The sequence below is a fragment of the Harmonia axyridis genome, chromosome 5 (genome assembly GCF_914767665.1).
Source record: "Harmonia axyridis chromosome 5, icHarAxyr1.1, whole genome shotgun sequence".
Taxonomy (NCBI): domain Eukaryota; kingdom Metazoa; phylum Arthropoda; class Insecta; order Coleoptera; family Coccinellidae; genus Harmonia; species Harmonia axyridis.
In genome coordinates, this window is record NC_059505.1 from 25,499,753 (window position 1) to 25,519,115 (window position 19,363).

Here is a 19,363-nt window from a genome sequence, read left to right on the forward strand (position 1 = left end):
ATGCTTCATTTGCTTCCAGGATCCAGAAGTATCTGTGAAACAAAAAGCAAATTCTGTAATTATCTGCAAAATCAACCTGGGTTGAAGAAAATGCTTGATCTCATGCCGGTTTTTTGATCTGAGCTAAAGAGATCATAATTTTCGATTGGATTGTCTCATTAGTATTTTTATCATTGACCATTGAGTTCTAATGTCGTCCACATTGTCAGTTGTTTTTTCCTGCACTTTCAGTGCAATGGTCACTGGATAGGCTTTTGAGGCCCTCTGATCTTCGGATCCTAAGCGTGCTCGCTTGCTACGCCTATGAGGTAATCCGCCACTGATGAAATGAGTGTGTAGTATTAGCGGTCAGCTGATTGGACGGAAATAGTAGGTTGACACGCGAAACCCACAAGCCAAACAAAGGATTTCGCTTACTTTCTGTAGAAATGTATATTATACATCATTTTATCCCAACAAATTTCGAACATAAACTACACGTACTTTTTCGAAAATCTACCTCCATTTCAGGGGCAATAAAGTGGGAGTGATGTTCATAACTCACAAATGATCTAGAAAGTTTTAAATGTAATATTAATAACAATTCTCTTGATTTAATCCGTTGATACAAAGTGTTCGTAACAGGAAATAGACAGATACATTGTTTGGAGTTAACGCATCCTGCAAAGTTGAAAATTTCGTATTGAATTTGGTTTCATTATGTTTGATAATATAAATCGAGAATGCTTCAATGAAAAAGTTCCGTCCCTTGCTGTCAAGAATTTCCTGCTCTAGATGTGCAGAATGAATTAATTTTGGAGGTACAGAAATTAAATTATATTGGTACGCAATATTAATATCCTCTTCAACTTTTGTGTATATATCTTCATAGAAGAGATAGGAAAATGTCATTCACACATCTCTTGGATGTTTGGAATATTCAGTTGTCCGGTCTTCGTTGTCTGTCTGACCCTGTTTCCGAATTCCTGATCAAATTATGTCCGGTCATTGATACATGCTATTATAAGGGGGAATATCACCACGTAATTGCTCGGTTCAAAACAAAATGAGGGATATTTCTTGGGAGTTTTTTTTTACTTTTTACATAATTTCTATGAACTATAATCTATATTGTAGTATTTAATTGTTTTGATTTGCGACTGAAGAAAAAATATTTTGTAATTTTTCGTGTTTCGCAAAAGAAATTTTAATTAAATTTGCACTGAAAACTACGGAGCTCAAATATCCGATAACTCTCTTTTTGAATGAATTACATATACACAAAAAAATTCCATATAAATCCGAAAAAAGATTTTCATCGAATTTTTTCCTTCAATATCCCAAATATACGATACATTCTGTCCACCATTCTGCACTTATTTTCTAAAGTTTAGTAAGGGTCGATATGTATTTTTGCAATTATGGGGAAAACAACATTTTATATGCCAATAACTTAGGAACAATTAAAAAAAAACTAAGGATTCCCATTAACAAACAAAATCGGTCATTGACCTTAAGAGGGAACACCATCACGTGGTTGCTCAGTTCAAAACAAAATAAGAGATATTTCTTCTTATAAATCACCGATTTTTCTAGGGTTTTCACATTATTTCCATAAACAATAATCTTCATGGAAGAAAGTGAATATTTTCAATTGGCGAATGAAAACACAAAAATACTGGTGACTTTTCGTTTATGGCAAAAAAGGGATGTTGTTTTTTTGCACAAAGCACTTATATATTTTTAAAATATTCGCGAGAATAATCATAACAGAATAGGTAAAATTATAATTTCGTGAAAGTCAACATACAGTGCTGCCCTCTACTCATTTGCTTCGCAAAAAGAAAGAAATGAAGTGAATATAGAACTTCGTACACCGTACAAAGCTTGGTCATCGGAGTAGTGCCAGAGATAAAATGAATGAGTACCAGAGTTCGACATTTACTCGAATAACGTGTCGGTAATTCTTCTTAACCTTCAAAATTTTAAAATTAGCACTTTTCGTTGAGAATTATTATGAATACGGAGTTCAACCAAAGAGAAATGACCTCGAATCATTCGGTTATTCAAACACAGCCATTTCGAAAACTTACGGGGTTCAGAATCCGAAAAATATAGACATTTGGCAGCCCGTTGTACCTCTCAAAAAGTCCTAACGTTCTCGGTCTCTAAGATATTCATGTGGCGGCTTCTCATAAAGCTCCACATAGCAACAATAAACACCGCACACTGTGGCCTAGAGGTTAAGATTGTAGAATCACTCACCGAGATGCGACAAGGTGCCGGGTTCGAGCCCCGGCGGTTCCCGATAATAATAAAATCCCCAAGCGTCTGTGACACGGCACACACAATTATACCAAAGTCACACTGATGAGTCCGTTGTGTGTGCCAGGGACGAAACGCATAAGTAGGCATATGTGAAATCCTACATTCATTTAGTCTATTCATTGAAGAATTTATTCAAATTTTTCGGGTGCAATTTGGCCTACAAATTCAAAATTTTGAAATATTTGGGAAGAATACCACATGTAATATTTCGAATTCGAAATCAAATGAAATAAATTTTGGAAAAGGAGGAGAGCCCATACGAAATGTATAGGCGACAACATTTCGAAGGCATTACTGTCGACGAGGACGCTTTGGCAGGGGCGAATCCAAGTCATAAAGTATAAATATTCGTTAAAGCATCGGATTGAAAATTGTGAGCAATCGTAATAACTTCGTTCTGAACTTTGTTGATGCTCAAAGTTAAATTAGAAAATATTATGTCGTAAATCAGCTTCGGGTCCACTTTTTGGCAGTTACGTTCTGCCAACAGCCGTTAAACGTTCGCAGTAAAATAATGGGCGCGTTTGAGATTAACTACTGAATCTGGTGATGAACATCTGAGGGAATTGCCCCAGACGAACTTTCTGAATGTCTGGGTGGGTATAAAAGCTTCTGGATTATATGGGTCACATTTTTTGCTCGAGTTAGATGTTCTTTGAAATGTTTGAGAATAAACCTCGACTCATTACGGCGTAATGTGAGTTCTGTTGAAAGAGTTAATTAACGGACTTCGGTGTACCGACAGTACTGGTGTACGAGAGCTGCCTTTTATATTTCGGGATTTGATGACTAAACATCCAAAGCGACGTTACCATCATGAAGAAGGTATCACTTTTTTTTCAGCATAAACGTACTGAAAATATTTCAACCCTTAAACACCGTTGTCCAAAAGAGTAGCGCTTTCATCGTCTTGCGGTCTGCGAGACTTATAAAAAAATTATTAAAATATTGAAAGTATATATTTTTGTAGAGATAACTATATTCAATCGAGATTTGCCTCCAAATAAAAAGATGAACCATGCTGTTTCTCTCTATTCGATTTCAAAATTGTTGAATAAAAATGTTCATAATAATTATAAAAAAATATACAATATGTATTGATTGTTCAATTTCAGTTATTTCTATCAGGATCTCCAAATATAATCCAATTAACTGGATGCATTCATTAAACAACAAAATATTAAGTATTGTCAAACATAGCAATATCAAGAATAACAATAACGAAAATTCATATCAACCTTATAAAAATCGAAAATTGCAAGCAGTGAATTTCTCAAATATTATGCCTGAAGTTTTCACAAGTCTCCTTTTGACAAAATTTGCAGAAATATAATGGCTTTCTTTCAATTCTGCGTGAGTTAATTTAACATGTTTTTCTTTCTAATTTCTCTTACCAACATTTTCTCCACAACTCTCATCTACCCAAAAATTTGATAACTTTGTTCTTCTTCTCCTTGAAGTGGGATACTTTCAAGGTCTGGATCTCCAAACCGTACATTTTTGGATGTGGATCGTATTTCAGTCATTATAAAAGTTTATATTATGCAAATTATTATCTCCAGAGTCCAAATAAGGACTTTATGAGGTCCGTAACCACTTAGAGAACCGAATGATCCGTTTCCCAATGGATCAGTGCACATAGTAGCGCTAGTCCTATAGGAAATGGACAAATGCTTCCGGAATTCCTAATTCTGATATTGTCCTTCAGATGACGAAATGAAGGGTGTTTTTTTTAGAGCTATAGAACTTTAAATTGTAATAAAACAACGATGGATTATTCGACTGACATGAATTTTATTTATCCGCAAGAGAAACTTGTGGCATTACATTTTGAATATGATTTCTGGCATATGACCGCCACGGCTGGCTCGGATGTAGTCCAATTTGGACGTCCAATTTTCGATGACTTCTTCCAACATTTGTGGCAGTATATCGGCAATAACACGGCGAATGTTGTCTTCGAAATGGTCAAGGGTTTGTGGCTTATCCGCATAGACCAATGATTTTACATAGCCCCACAGAAAGTAGTCAAGCGGTGTTAAATCACAAGATCTTGGAGGCCAATTCACAGGTCCAAAACGTGAAATTAGGCGGTCACTAAACGTGTCTTTCAATAAATCGATTGTGGCACGAGCTGTGTGACATGTTGCGCCGTCTTGTTGGAACCACAGCTCCAATTCAAGATCAAGGTTCATCATACATCGTTTAAAATCAAAGTTTATACGGAACCGAAAACTGTCGTGCTGTCACCGAGACCGCTTGTCAATTTCTAAGGCTTCGAAATAATAAACTATGCGATACTTTCGTTTGAAGCGAATAATGTCGATCATGTGGGTTGAGGGTGTTGTAGCGCTGCAGGGGATATCTTAAAAGAGGACGAAAACAGACGTCGATCGCAATTGGCCTGCTGCTGTGGTGACCACACGACGGCTTTTAAGAGTGGATTAAAATTTTCAACTATAGAAAAGAGAGTAATAAAGAAGAAGAGGAAGAGATATTGAAAGCGCGAGATTCGCGAGAGAAATGAATAACAGAGGGAGAGCGAGAGAAAGAGAAATAAACTTCTCCATACAGAAAACATCGAATACTCTATAATCTCTGATGAAGTGGTTAGCAGGAAAATTTTTAAATTCATTAAAATGTTTTTTTTCAGCAGATCGCATAACGAAGAAGTTTCTGTTATTCGAAATCAACAATACAAAATACTTCGTGACTAATTTTATTAAATTAGAATTCCGAACAAACAGGATGAATATAATATCAGGGAAACTACATCAAGTTATTGATAAATCGCAATATAAAATCATGCGATACAAAATGGCGAAGGAGCCGGAACACAAAGATCATGTTAGGACGTTCATTCCTCTGAAAGCTCAATATAATGAAATACAACTTGTGAAATTCAGTCAACTCTTTCAATAATGAGATATTATAAATTTGAAAATTTGTGATGGTGAGTTGAACTTTAAAATTTCGATAAGGGAACCCGTTCAGTTCATCGAGCAAATCATACCAATTGATTTCAGCCCTCCCATGTGTGATTGTTATGATAATTGTTTAGGAATTGATCTTGTTTATACCTCAATGAAGAAAAACATACTGAATGGTCTGAGTTAACTCAAAATTCTGTTATTATAGCTTGCTATATGTCTCCCATTAAATATTATTTTATAAATTTAATATCAAAACTAACAAAGTTTATGTGTTTCGGAAATATCAAAAACATGAGAAGCTTCGTGACTTATTCCATAAAATCTGAATCTTCAACGACCAGAACGAATATCTATCAGGTTAACAAGAACAGGTTATCGATAAATCGCAAAATAGATTAATGGGATACAAAATGGCGAAGGAACAGATATCCAAAGAACTTTTGAGAACGTTCATTCCTCTGTTAGCTCAGTATGATAGAAAAAACTTGTCAACTTCAAGCGAATATTTCAATAGTAAAATATTATAAGTTTAAAAATTTGTAACGATGAATTCAAACATTGGTCCAGATTTTGAGAAAGGAAATACGTTTAGCTCATCAAGGAAATGATACCAATTGGTCCTAGAATTTTGAAAGATCCGTACGAATATATATCAGGTAAACTACAGCAAGTTATAGATACCCAAAGCGCAAAATAAATATGAGTTGCAAAATGGCGAAGGAGCAGGTATACATAAAACACCTAAGGAAGTTCATTCCTCTGAAGCTCAGTATATTGAAATACAACTTGTCAAATTCACTCGAGTATTTCAATAGTAAGATATAGAAATGAAGAGTTTAGAAATTTGTAAGGATGAATTCAAACATTGTTTAAGATTTTGATTAAGGGAACACGTTCAGCTCATCAAGCAAATAATACTAATTGATTTCATCCTTGCCCAGTGTGATTGTTATGATAATAGTTTTGGAATTGATCTCATCAGTGCGCTGATGAAGATAAACATACTGAACGGACTCAGTTAACTATAAGTTCTCTTATAGAGCTTAATATATGCCTCCCATTATTTATTCCTTTTTTTTGCGATTCGAAAACATCGAAAACATGAAATGCTTCGTAACCTTTTTCATAAAATCTAAATCTTCAACTAACAGAATGAATATGTATCAGGTAAGCTACAACAAGTTATTGATAATTCGCAAAATGTATGCATGAGATACAAAATGGCGAAGGAGTCAGTATACAAAAACACCTAAAGATGTTCATTCCTCAGAGAGCCCAGTATAATGAAAAAGAATTGTCAACTTCACTCGAATCTTGCAATAGTAAAATATGTGTAACGATGAATTCAAACATTGTTTAAGGTTTTGATAAAGGGAACATGTTCAGCTCATCAAGCAAATGATACCAATTGATTTCAGCCCTCCCCAGTGGAATTGTTATGATAATAGTTTTGGAATTGATCTTATCAGTGCCTCGATGAAGACGAACATAGGAAACGGTCTGAGTTAACTATATGTCGAAGACAAATATTGATAATTCTGTTTCTAGTTCCAACTTAGACATCTCGACTCCTCTCTAGATGCTGTTTCGAAGTTACTAATTTTTGTTTCATTAGACATCTCTAATGAATGGGGAAAAACTGAGCATATGCATTTATATTTAATTAAAGACATGATATTTGAGTGTGATTAATATCATCATCATATTGCTTTCTGAGATTTTGAATCTTTGTGTGTTTGGGAATTTGCAGTGTTTAATGAATTGAAAAACTTTAATGATGGTTGTAACAGAAAATTCTTTATGAAAAATTTCAAGTGTTTGAAACGAAATAAACGTTTTCCGCCAATTTTTTTTGGACCTCTTCAATGTGTCTTCTCTCTGACTAAATAGTTAATAATTATAAACTTTTTCCTATTACTCGGATTGCATCACTTCATGAAAATCTAAATTTTTTATTCAGTCAGTTCATCTCGAATTTCAGAATTGTCGAAAAAACTGAGGGTGATCATCACTATCTGCTCAGAGTAAAAATATCCAAATTGCAATTACTAATTTTGACTCACATACATCGACTTGACATGAATCATAGAATTCAACATTGCCCACCAATCGTTTGTCACGGCTGACATTTATCAAAACTCAATTGAAACTTCAAAACGATTATACTAAATGTTAAATGAAAAGTGGTAAATATTAACTCTGGAATAAAAAAAAAATATATCATAAATTCAGAAATAAACATAGTTTGAAGTTAATTTCGAAATAAGATATGAAAGGATTCAATTTCATATAGCAATCCACCCAAAACCACATCCTGGTGGCGATTACAATCAAGAATCTCGGAAAAATGAAATAAATAAAGAAAACTACTACACGTACGTATATATTATATCTGTTATGCAGATGAATAAATTTTTACGTGAATTATTTCACTGAAACATACTAATCAATTCCGTTCAATTTTCAAATCTAGAATTACCTGGTAATTCTTGAATATAATGCATAAGAAGTATGCTCTTTTCCTTTCTCTATCGATTAAAAAAAGAACAAACGATCTTCCAGTCATTCAATGGTTTTTCTAAAGAATTCAAAATGATTTATTCAGAGAAACATTGACTTGAGCGGGTTTTCCGAGTAAATAAACAAACATTGTATTGAAACTTGAAAACGTCCATAATTGATGTAGACGATTAATTTCTTCATTTTTATTATCGAGGAAATAACACAAATAAATTCAACAGAAAACGCAGTATTTTTGGAAACAGAAATCAACAACTTTCATTTCAAGGTTAAGAAAGTAGAGGTTTTTCAGGAATGAAACTTATTAAGTAGGTATGATTGAGGTAGAGTTTTGTCCGTCTAATGGATATTCATCAACCAATATTCATAACTAAGATATAACGATGATATAAATTGAATATTTAATATTCCAATTCAAAAACTTGAATTGAAAATCAATCAAATGAAATAAATATAAGACATAAGAATATAATTTGACATCTTCAATTTCATCGACAGGTTACCAATGATTAGCTCTTGTGACTCTTTTAGAGCTATTATGTGGTAATTGGTTCGAATCCTGATGAGGTCCAATATTATTGAGGAATATATCCAAAACATGTGCTTGCAGACTCATGTTGTCAAAGTTCAATTCAATCAATGGTCGATCGAAATTTAATGTGAGTATTTCAAAGCAATCAAATTAAAATTGAATATGGGTATATCAAAGCAAAAGCCTAACGAGCAAATAAAACTGCATCTATCAAATTATTCGAAGAATTGCTTTTGAAATTAAACAGACAGTTCGCAAGCATCGACAAAAATATCATTCCTTTCATTGATAATTGCACGGACAATCCTGAAGATCTCCAAACATATAGTTAAAATTCATTTAACTTGCATTTTTACCTACAAATATGTAGGATCCAGTTTATTGTTCCCTGTAAATAATTGAGATGGTCAACCGGATGCTTGGAGACCTATTAGTTTCTTCAAGTGCCAAGGGCATGACAAATTCAATGAATTTACAGGGAACGAATGGTTATTGTACATAATGCACAAAGGATGTGTTATTCTTCGAGGTGTCGAAGAATGTGTCATGTCGGTTGTAAAACTTAAGAGATTTATTGGGGGGTCGATAAGGTTCGATGACAATACGGTCATGCCAGATGTGTTTCATCTTTTTCTGAGGTTCTAGTCCTTCTAGAATATTCGATTTCCAGGAATCCGCGAAGATCTTTGGGGGCGGTACGGCAAAAGATTTCGTTGGACTAGGAGATGGTACTTTCCCCTAAGGGTGTGGCCAAAACGAAAAGAAGGGATATTCGAAAGAGGGTAGTTCCAATCGGCAGAGAGCACGGTTCAGATTAAACCGAAGACGGGTACAGACAGTTCAGTTTAACTTAAGTCTAAGACGGGAGACAGAATAAGTTCGGTCGGTCAACTTAAGTCATACGACGTAAAGACGGTTCGCGGACTAGATTAAGACGAGTCGCGAACAAATCAAAGACGAGACGACCGAAAACTTGAAGTACGACGAAGACGTGATAAACGAAGACGTTTCGAGTAATTAAACTAGAGTTAAAGAAGAAATTCAGTACCGTAGTGAGAAACTTGTAATTGAGACGTAATAAGGATCTTCTCAATACTGAGTTTGTACTGTATAAGTGTGGCTTTGTAAATAGATGTAAATATTTGAAAAGACTTTAATTATTACAAATCCAACAAAGTCACGGAGAAAAAAAAGAAAGGCCAGGTAATCGAATCATACCTCTAGACGATCGATTAACCAAGCCTACAAATATGACATAAAAAGTACAATAAACATTCGTTCCGAAAAAACTAATATTTCAATGATGGACTGCGTTGATGAAATATCCAATGCGTGGAATATCGACGTAAAATCGGAAATCACTTCTAATTGTCTCAGAAAAGCTGACTTTGGTCAGTATTCTCACTGCATAAATTTGCACAGTGATGGAGTCCAAAAAAAAAAATAACTGACAAAGAAACTGCAACACTCCGAATCGGGGTATCCGGGCGGTCATGTTGAAAGATTCACATGGGTCGCTTCGAAAAAGTTTAAACTAACTCTGACAACATGAGATCAGCCATTATCTTGCTGAAATATTGGATTCTCGAGCTGGTTAAGGTAAGGGAAAATATATGGCTCCATTATTTCCAACGCAGCGCTCTCATATTACCTCGAATATAGACTAAAGGTGACCTGCTTGTATGTGCAATAGCACCCCAAACCATAACGCTAGTGTCCGGTGTACATGACTCTCAACATCGAACTGAGATTCATGTCTTTCTCCGTTCTCTGCACTACTGTAATCGTTGCCGGCGATGCTCAACCGTCAGAGGTAACACAGGATGGGGTCGATAATGCTGCAGTCCCAAAAACCTTATTCGGCGGTAAACCATTCAGAAAGTTACAGGATGGCCTTGTTCTTCTAACCATTCATCAGCAAAAGATCGAGTTTTCGCAAATAAGTCTCTAATGGCCATAAGTCTATGACGTCTCGAACTTTATTTGTAAAATAAACATCGGCTTTAGATCTCCTCGAATAGTAGGTTTTTTGTAAATTTTAAAAAACTTGCAAAAAACGACTACAATATTTAAGTAACAAAAATTGTTTACATGAAAAAACATTCACGATTTTTTTTCCAAATTCAATCATTTACTTCTTATTATCTATCTATGTTTTACCAAAAAAAAAATTAAATTCAAACAGTTCCTTCTGGATGTTGCAGTTTCTTTGTCAGTTAGTATATGAACATCATTTGTCAGGGAATTTAATATCAAAAAACAATTTATATGACCTCCCTTTCCAATTATCCTGGATTGTTTTCTCTAAATAATCGAAATATCCTGATCTTCCATGTTCAAGCTCGATACTTATCCAGAGTGGCATTTGACGGATGCAACGCCTTACTTCTGATCCCGTCAGAATGGCTTATCTCGAACGAACATAACATACCATTAATCAATTTCCTCAGCTTAGTTCATTTACTGCTACGCTTCTGCTATAAGTCCACCGTTGCTGTCTCTGTATAATTTCCAACGTATATAACATCTCGCTCCATTAACCTTGCAAACTGCGGAGCTAATACAGAAACACTTTCACAAGCCAAGACATAGTAACCCAATGTAGGATCGATAAGGGACTCACATAGGTGAGCTAGCAAGTCATAAAACTCAATCCCTTCAACATGTGAACAGACGAGTTATGCTGTTAGAGACGGAGCACACGGGAAGTTCTGAATGTTTTGAATGAATAATTCCGTTAGTGCATGTCCCGGTAGTCAGAAATTCTTTCTCTTCTTTTTCCTTTCAATCACTTGTTGCTGAATATTTTAGTAGCATTCAGTTGGAATGAAATTGTGCACTTAGATGTAAAATGATTAAATCAAGCTTCATGCGAAATTAGATGTTAAGAGGGGTCTATACCGTGTCAGGGATCAGTTCAAAAATTAGTACGCTTCATTTTACATTAGGGATCATCGGTTTATATGAGATTTCATTTATAATATCACAAGAGCATAGACAATGTTCGATTATACACCGAGTAACGAGACTCAGCTCGAGTGGTGTTTTGCGAACTACGTCGAGTGGTATTCCTTACGTTTATATAATGAATAATTTCAATAACCATAACCAAAACGCAGCCTTTTGATAATTCAAGGGCATTTCACTGAACTCGACTTGACAATTTTTTTAGCGAACGTTCAAGAATGTTACTATGGAAATGATCCCAATATGGCAGGAGGCGAAACACCGAAACGAGTATACCAGGTGGTCAAAGGTATATTCACTTATCAATACGACGTAACTATGGGAAATTTACGGATTGTATTTGTTCAGCAGAACATTTTTTATATAATCAGTTATAATATAACAAGAGAATAGACGATATTCGATTATGCACCGATTATCGAGACGAAATTCGCGAAATATCACAAGAACGCACCTCGAGTCGTGTTTCGCGAACTACATCGAGTGAAGAGGTAAGTGTAATCGAAATATACGATTAATTTCAATAACTATAACCAAAGCACTGCATTTCGATAAATCAATGACATTTCACTGAGCTTGATTTTTATTTGTTTGGTGTACGGCCAAGAATGATACTATTGAAATGATCCCAATATGGCAGGAGGTGAAACACCAAAGCGATCATACCACGTGGTCAAGGGTATACTCACTTATCAATATGCCATAACTATTGGAAATTCACGGATTCTATTGGTTCATCAAAACATTAGTTATATAATCAAAGTTATTCATTTTAAATAGTACGTCATCTCATCATAAATTTTTGTGAAAAGGAAAATCATGGTTTTTTTTTTCCTTGAAGAAAAAACATAATAATAATAATAATAATATCCTTTATTTGATCAAATATCAACAGATGTAGATCACGTCAATACATATCAATACATATGAACACTATAATGAAACAAAATCCCTTTCACTTAAAAAATCCTTAACACTATAATAACATTTACTAACCAAAAACATTTTTAATCTTTTTCTTTGAATTGCAATAGGCATGCATTTAAAATTTTGAGGAAATTTATTCCATACTGTGATTATAAAATATACAGCATTCCTTTGTATATAACTAAAATTTGTTTTTTCTCTACTGAGATAATTTTTTCCTCTGGTATTGTATTCATGACTTAACAGTAATTCTTTAAAATCATTGAAGTTGTTGCTTACATACATAACACATTCATAAATAAACAGACTGTACAATGTCAATAAGTTATTACCAATAAATATATTTCTACAGCTCTCATTGTATTTCATTTTGAAGATAGTTCTCAAGCATCTCTTCTGCATTATGAATATTCTCTCAGCCTCAACAGAATTACCCCAGAAAATTATTCCGTACCTGAGCTTGGACTGAACATAGGCATAATAAGCTGTCAGGGCCGCCTCTTCACTAATTGTATTGGTCAATATCCTCAAAGCATAGCAATATCTTGCAATACTTGTAGACAGATTTTCAATTTGTGTTTTCCAACTCAAATCCCTATCGATATATATCCCCAGGAAAGGTACTGCATCCTCTGTCTTGATCGTTTTACCATGGTATGTCAAGCTTATGGCATCTTCATTTCTTTCCCTAAAGACAAGCAATTTTGTTTTGTCGATGTTTATTACCAATTCATTCCTTTTAAACCATTCTTCAAGATTTTTCAAGTCACATTCAAGCTGATCCTTGCATTCAGTCACAGTCTTACGAGACAAAATCATTGACACATCATCAGCAAACATAACCATATCATTGGATGTTACATGAATTAAATCATTGGTATAGATTATATAGAGTAGAGGACCCAATATTGAGCCTTGTGGTACACCTCTCTCAACATGTAAGGGATCTGATATTACCTGTTTGCCATTTTTTCCTCTCTCTGTGGTTCTTTGAGTTCTTCTTGTTAAATATGATCTGAAGAGATCTAGTGCAACTCCTCTTATTCCATATTTTTCCATTTTCTCTAGTAGGATGTTATGATTCACACTGTCAAATGCTTTTGTCAAATCAAGGCAAAGAGCTGCTGTCACTTGATTTTTATTCAATGATTTTATGATGGAATTTAGTGCCTGATACATTGCATTTATTGTAGATTTTCCTTGCCTGAAACCACATTGCTGCTTAACCAAGATGTTATTTATGTCAAAAAAATGTAAGACCTTATCAAAGATTATTCTCTCGAAAATCTTGTTGATATTAGATAATATTGATATAGGGCGATAGTTATCATAGATGTTCTTATTTCCCTTCTTGTGAATTGGTTTAACCAGAGCTTCTTTGAGTGCCTGTGGATATTCACCTCCTTGCAATATTCGATTGATTATATGAGTTAAGGGTTTCACAAGTATTGATGCACAGGTTTTTAATAGGTCAACAGGTATCTCATCATATCCGACTGTTTTCTTGTTTTTTAAGCGCCTTATATAACCTAGCATTTCCTCTTCCAATACTGGCCCCAGAAAAATGCTACTATCGATTGGTCTAACAGTCTCTGTGTCCGTCTTATTGCTCATATCAGGTCTTGGAGCAGACTTCAGAAAGAAAGCGTTCATCTCGTTTAATAAATCTTCCTCTGATTTTTCTGGAAACACCTTGAATAATGATTTGTCTTTATCTCTTTCATTTTTGGTTGTTTTATTTATCAATGTCCAAGTGGCTGTGGTCTTATTCTCAGAATTTGCTATGAATGTCATTTCTGCATTTTTTTTGGATTGTCTAACTACTTGCTTCAATATATTTGAGTATTTTTTGTAGAACTCCTGTGATATTAAACCGTCCAACATTTTTTCATAAAGATCTCTTTTATGTTTACTTGACTTCTTTATTCCCAAAGTGATCCACATCCTTTTGAGTCCTTTTTTTAGGTTGCATTTTTTCAATGGAAATATTTGGTTAATTCTTGACTTCAATGTATCAAAGAAATGTTCATAGGCTCTATTTGGATTCATCTGCAACATAACGTTGTCCCAGGTGCACTCTTGAAGACTATAAAAGAAATCTTGGAGCTTTGATTTTGTGAAGAATCTTTTTTCAATGATCTCTTTCACGTTTTTTTCTATTGGTGTTAAGGTCTCCACTGTTATGTGCTGACCCATATGATCTGTTGAGGCCGATATGAGGTTTTTATTGTTTCTAAATTTGGTTGTATTTATGAATATATTGTCAATTAGAGATTTTGTTGTTTCTGTTATTCTAGTTGGCTTGAAAATTGTTTGTACGTAGTTGAAAGAAGTTAAGAGGTCTAGAAATTCCGCCTTTGAGCAGTCATCATTCAGCAGGTTAATGTTGAAGTCACCACATACTACCACATCATAGTTGGCAAAATTACAATGCACTGCATCAAGCACTTCTTCAAATGTGGTCATAAAGGTTGATAAGTTTCCCAGGCCAGTTCGGTAGATAGACATGACAACCAGCTTTCTTATTTTACTCATGATGCATGATATTTCAATCTCACATTCCACACTCATATCTTTTATGAATGGTACATCCTTAAAATCCTGAAGAGTATCCCTTACCAAAATACATGAACCCCCATGCACAGACGTCACCCTCGAGCAACATGACACAACGTGATAATGTTCTATTTTAAAAAAATGCTCTTCTTCCTTACTGAGCCAGTGCTCAGTCAAACACACAAGGTCTGGGATTTCTTCAAGTGATTCTATAAATATTTCCAGTTCAAGAATTTTATTTCTGACACATTGTATATTTTGATGTATTATATTTATGCTTCCATTCAATTTTCGTTGAGATATCGTCTTATATGGAGAAAATGGTTTAAACTAATGCCTTTTTCCCACTTACTAGGATCCATGATTGTTTCTTTCGATTCAATTGGTACATATAACTTGAAAGAGCTTTTATATGAGTCCTTCCTTGTTTTCATAGCTTCACATTTGATTTCAATTTTAAATATTTCCTTTATGTATTTTTTGAGTTCTTCTGGATTGGTATTTGGTTTCAGACCAGTTATGAATAGGCAGCTCAATTGTTTTGCAGCTAATGAATTAGTTGTTTCTATTACACCTTTTATAGGTTGCGGTCTTTGAAATCGTGGTATATTTTTTTTCCTGCGATATTCTACCTTTTTCCAATCACCGTCATGATCCATTTTCGTTTTATTCATTATATTCACCTCGCATACCTCTTCACTTGTTGCGGAATTGAATGATCTTAATCTTAATCTTCTGTTATTTATTTGTTGTTGTTGAACTCGTTTTTTGAGGTTACTTGTTTTATCTATGTTCTGTGACACCGTCTTATCCGACGTTGACATTGTGCGTGAAGTACTTTCGTTTGACAGAGGTGGTTCTATGCGTACCTGTGGAAGTTCATTTGTAACCATTGTAGGTTTCTTCATCATTCGTAGATTTCTGCAATCATCAGGTACAGTGGTGTTTGCTTGGATATGATGCTTTCCAACCGGTGCTATAGGTGGCGCACCAGTTCCCAAATTAAGTTTTGATTTCATGTCGTTTATTTTTTCTAAGAGCAAAAAATTGTTTTGATGCAGAATTAAGTTCTTGTCCTGTATTTCATGTAACAATTGCTTCAAATACAAGTTTTCCATTTCCAATTTGGAAATTTTAGCATCGCTCACCCAGGTTTCGTGATTATTCACGTCTTCCTTTTCATCAGCATTTGTCTCATCTTGTTGACAGCATATTATCACTGTATCACTTTTGTATATTATATTTTTCATCCTTTTAACACATCCTTCATGGTAAAAAGTATCACAATTCTTGCAAACCAACACTTTACATGGTCTTGAGCAACATTTGAAAAATTTTTTAGTAATCGATTCGCTACAATTCGACATTTCATCGCCATCGCATTTTCTAACGTCTACATCACTCGACGCCATCTTTATATATCAAAGTCTTCCTCACTTCATCGGCTCTTGTTCACAAAATCGATTCATATCATGATATAATTTTATGAAAAAACATTTATTTCTTCATGAATTTTCACATACATACAATTATCACTTCCTTCTTCTGCTATACAGGGTGGGTCAAATTGGACACTTTTGAATAGGAAGTCTTATTTCTCTACTAGATAAAAGAAAACTGAAGCACGTGTCGGAGGGCTTATTTTCATAAGGAACTCATTGTCGAAAACTGAAAACTCCATAGCTAACATCGTTATATAGTTACAGAATGTTTTTCGAAAGTGTTCATTTTCGAAATATTGTTGTCACTTTTTTCTGTCGGAAAATTTACATTTCTTTAAAAACATTTTTGTGGCAACTTTTTACGTTAATCGAATATTTCATGAGATATCACCACTTACTAGTCCAAAAATATAGAATATCCGTTATTTCTCTGGAGACATGTTCCAAGTCTTTAATCATTTCCAAAGGTGAAAGTCCATAAACGTTAGGTCAGGTGACCTAACCGGGCACATGTTGGGAAATTATTTTTAATAGAAATGAAACATATTCAACACAAAAAGTTACAGCAACATCTCTTTCTGTAATCATGGAAATATATGGCATATTTACGCAACCTCAAGTCGGTTTTTGCCCTTTAATAAACGAATGGGCGGCATTCCGAATCCACCCTGCAAATTTCAAGTTTCAAGGTCCTTTGATCAGGCATTGCAACGAAATGATAGATCGGTTGAGAGAAAGAGCGCTCAAAAATCATTCGAAACACCAGCAGTAATAGGTAACAACAAAACAAAGAGACACTTGGATGGATTATATCTTCAACATAAAATATAAGATATTACGTACTTCTATGGGTTGTACGTCATTTGCTCTGATTTGTGTTGCAGATATCATGGCTGACTGCTGTATTTCATATATTTATATAATTGTAAATATTATTAATTTTTATATTTCAATTGAATCACTGCCATTTTTAGAATCCTTTTAGCATAGACCATCAGTTCTTGGATTCTTCAATAACGTCATCTATCCTTTTATTAAAATGGATGTTGAATTTCTTATGTTCCCTAGAGGCACTCAAATCTGCATAAAATAATTACCGTCCTTCCATAATGACTGATATCAAAAACGAGGCCCAGCCCTAGTTGCTCCAACTATTCATTCCTCATTTTAATCTGTTAATTCCGAGTGGCTGCCCCTCGTGTTTCAAGCAATCCAAATTCCGTAAGTAGAACAACCGCCCAACCCCATCTTCCTGCCGAATAATGAAAACTAAACCTTCATTTTCGAACCTTCAATTCAGGCAATCTGGAAAGTTTTCCAGTTATAGCTGTGACGCTGGGGCATAGAGATATAGGAAGTTCCGCGAAAATTGAATTCGGGAACTTTTTTTTTTAAATAAACACAATACCAAACTCACTAAATTCAAGTTGTTCAGATGTCTTTCCGGCCCTACTCCAATTCGGGAAATATACTATTATCTAGGAGGCTAAAGTGCTAAAAGTTTCCTTTCTTTTTGCGTCTTGGAGAATCTAGCAGGCCGACCTCAGAGTCTTGTTCCTGTTGTTTTGTTGGAATGGAAACATTTGGTCTTATGAGTATACAGCTCTATTTTGGTGGTTCGGGTTTAGATTTTTCTTGTTTTGCGTATGATGATTGAAAATTAAAGGCGATAAACTGTTTTGTCAAATACTATTCAGACTTTGTTCAGGCATAGACCTGAAGATGCTCCTCGAGAAAAAACTGAAGAGAAGAATTATTTTTTCTTTTGAGAAAGAAGAACTTTTTGAAAAAAAATAATTATATATCATAGATTTTTTTCTACAGGTTTAAATGGATCTTTGACAGTAATCGATTTGAAAAATAGTAGTTATATCTGCCATTTATTGCCCTAAGCAATTTGTCATCGACCTAAGTTCCTTCAGCCTTTTGAAAGGAGATTTTTATGTAGATTCTTTTATGCACTTTCATATCTTTCATTCGTCAGGTATGTCAACTGGGTATCCTGATATGAGCCGACTAGGTAAATTGTTTGCATTTAGAGTTAGAATAACAGTTCCGAGATTAATACTGGATATTTCAATTACAACAGATCCGATGCAGGTACAATTCCAACATTCGTGTTGTTGGCGTTATGAAAATCATAGAAAATAACAAAAAAAAAATTTTTTAATGTCGAGAAATCCGACTTCAAATTGCGTGTAGATATTAATTTATAATATAGTGACTCAGTCTGCTCACAGATGGCGAAATGGGTTTTCGCGTCACACTTCTTCGGCCCCGGCAGATTAAAGAGGTGGTTGAGTTGCAGCAGGGTCACCTCTCACGATGGTGTGAGAGGGTGAGTCTTGGACAGAGATCGCTGGATAGCGATGAGTCCACCAGCAATCTCGGGACGAAACACCCCTGGGAGAGGGCGCAGCTCTTAACTAAGCTCGCGAAAGACTAGCCAAAACAATATCAAGCTTGACGTGAAACTTCATGAAGACCGTAGCATATTCTAGCAAATTTATGAAATCCTTCAAGAATGCCTATTTTTCGGAGCAAAATACGTTGATCCAGTATTCTGATTCGTGGATATGCAACGAACTTTCCTGCACTGTTTACAGTTCGGAAAAGTTAATTTTCCGGCCTAGTCCATTCAAATTTATTCCTACTGCTTTTTTATATGCACTTCGGAAAGCAGTTGAATTCACGCTTAAAACCAACTAAAATAACAGATATTAGCAGGTAGATATATGAAACAGTTATTATAATTATTTTTGTATGTATATACACTCACCGGCAAAAAAAACTCGGCCCCCTTAAATTTAGCTGAAGTTGGTTGTCCAAGAATTTTCGAAATTTTTCATCAATTTCAGTGGTTTACGCCAAATTGATGAATAATTTTTTTGATATTGAAACAAATTCCAGAAAAAATTACCAAATATTTATTTAGTAATATTTCAATACTGATCGGTAATTTACAATAGAAGAAAAACATTAGTGGCATTTCTGAATATTTCGTATGACCATCCTAAAGCGGAATAGCGGAAACCGCTGAGAAATCGAATTCTTAAGGCGAATAATGCGATCTTGAGGAATTGCGTCATATTCAGTTTGAAACGAAAACTGCCCGGACTCATGTATTCGTTGCTTTTGATTATGATAACAATAAAATTATCGAATGATCCTCTGAAGGT

At 34.6% G+C, this 19,363-nt stretch overlaps 1 protein-coding gene across 1 annotated transcript in view; it reads left to right on the forward strand.

Moving 5' to 3' along the window:
- The first annotated feature begins 8,260 nt into the window (after positions 1–8,260).
- The window catches only part of LOC123681211 (alpha-2C adrenergic receptor), a 437,152-nt gene continuing 426,049 nt past the window's right edge, over positions 8,261–19,363 (forward strand). The window contains exon 1 of the mRNA XM_045619462.1: positions 8,261–8,419. Coding sequence (XP_045475418.1) covers positions 8,400–8,419 — 20 coding nt within the window. The 5' untranslated portion in view covers positions 8,261–8,399. The remainder of the gene's footprint in view (positions 8,420–19,363) is intronic.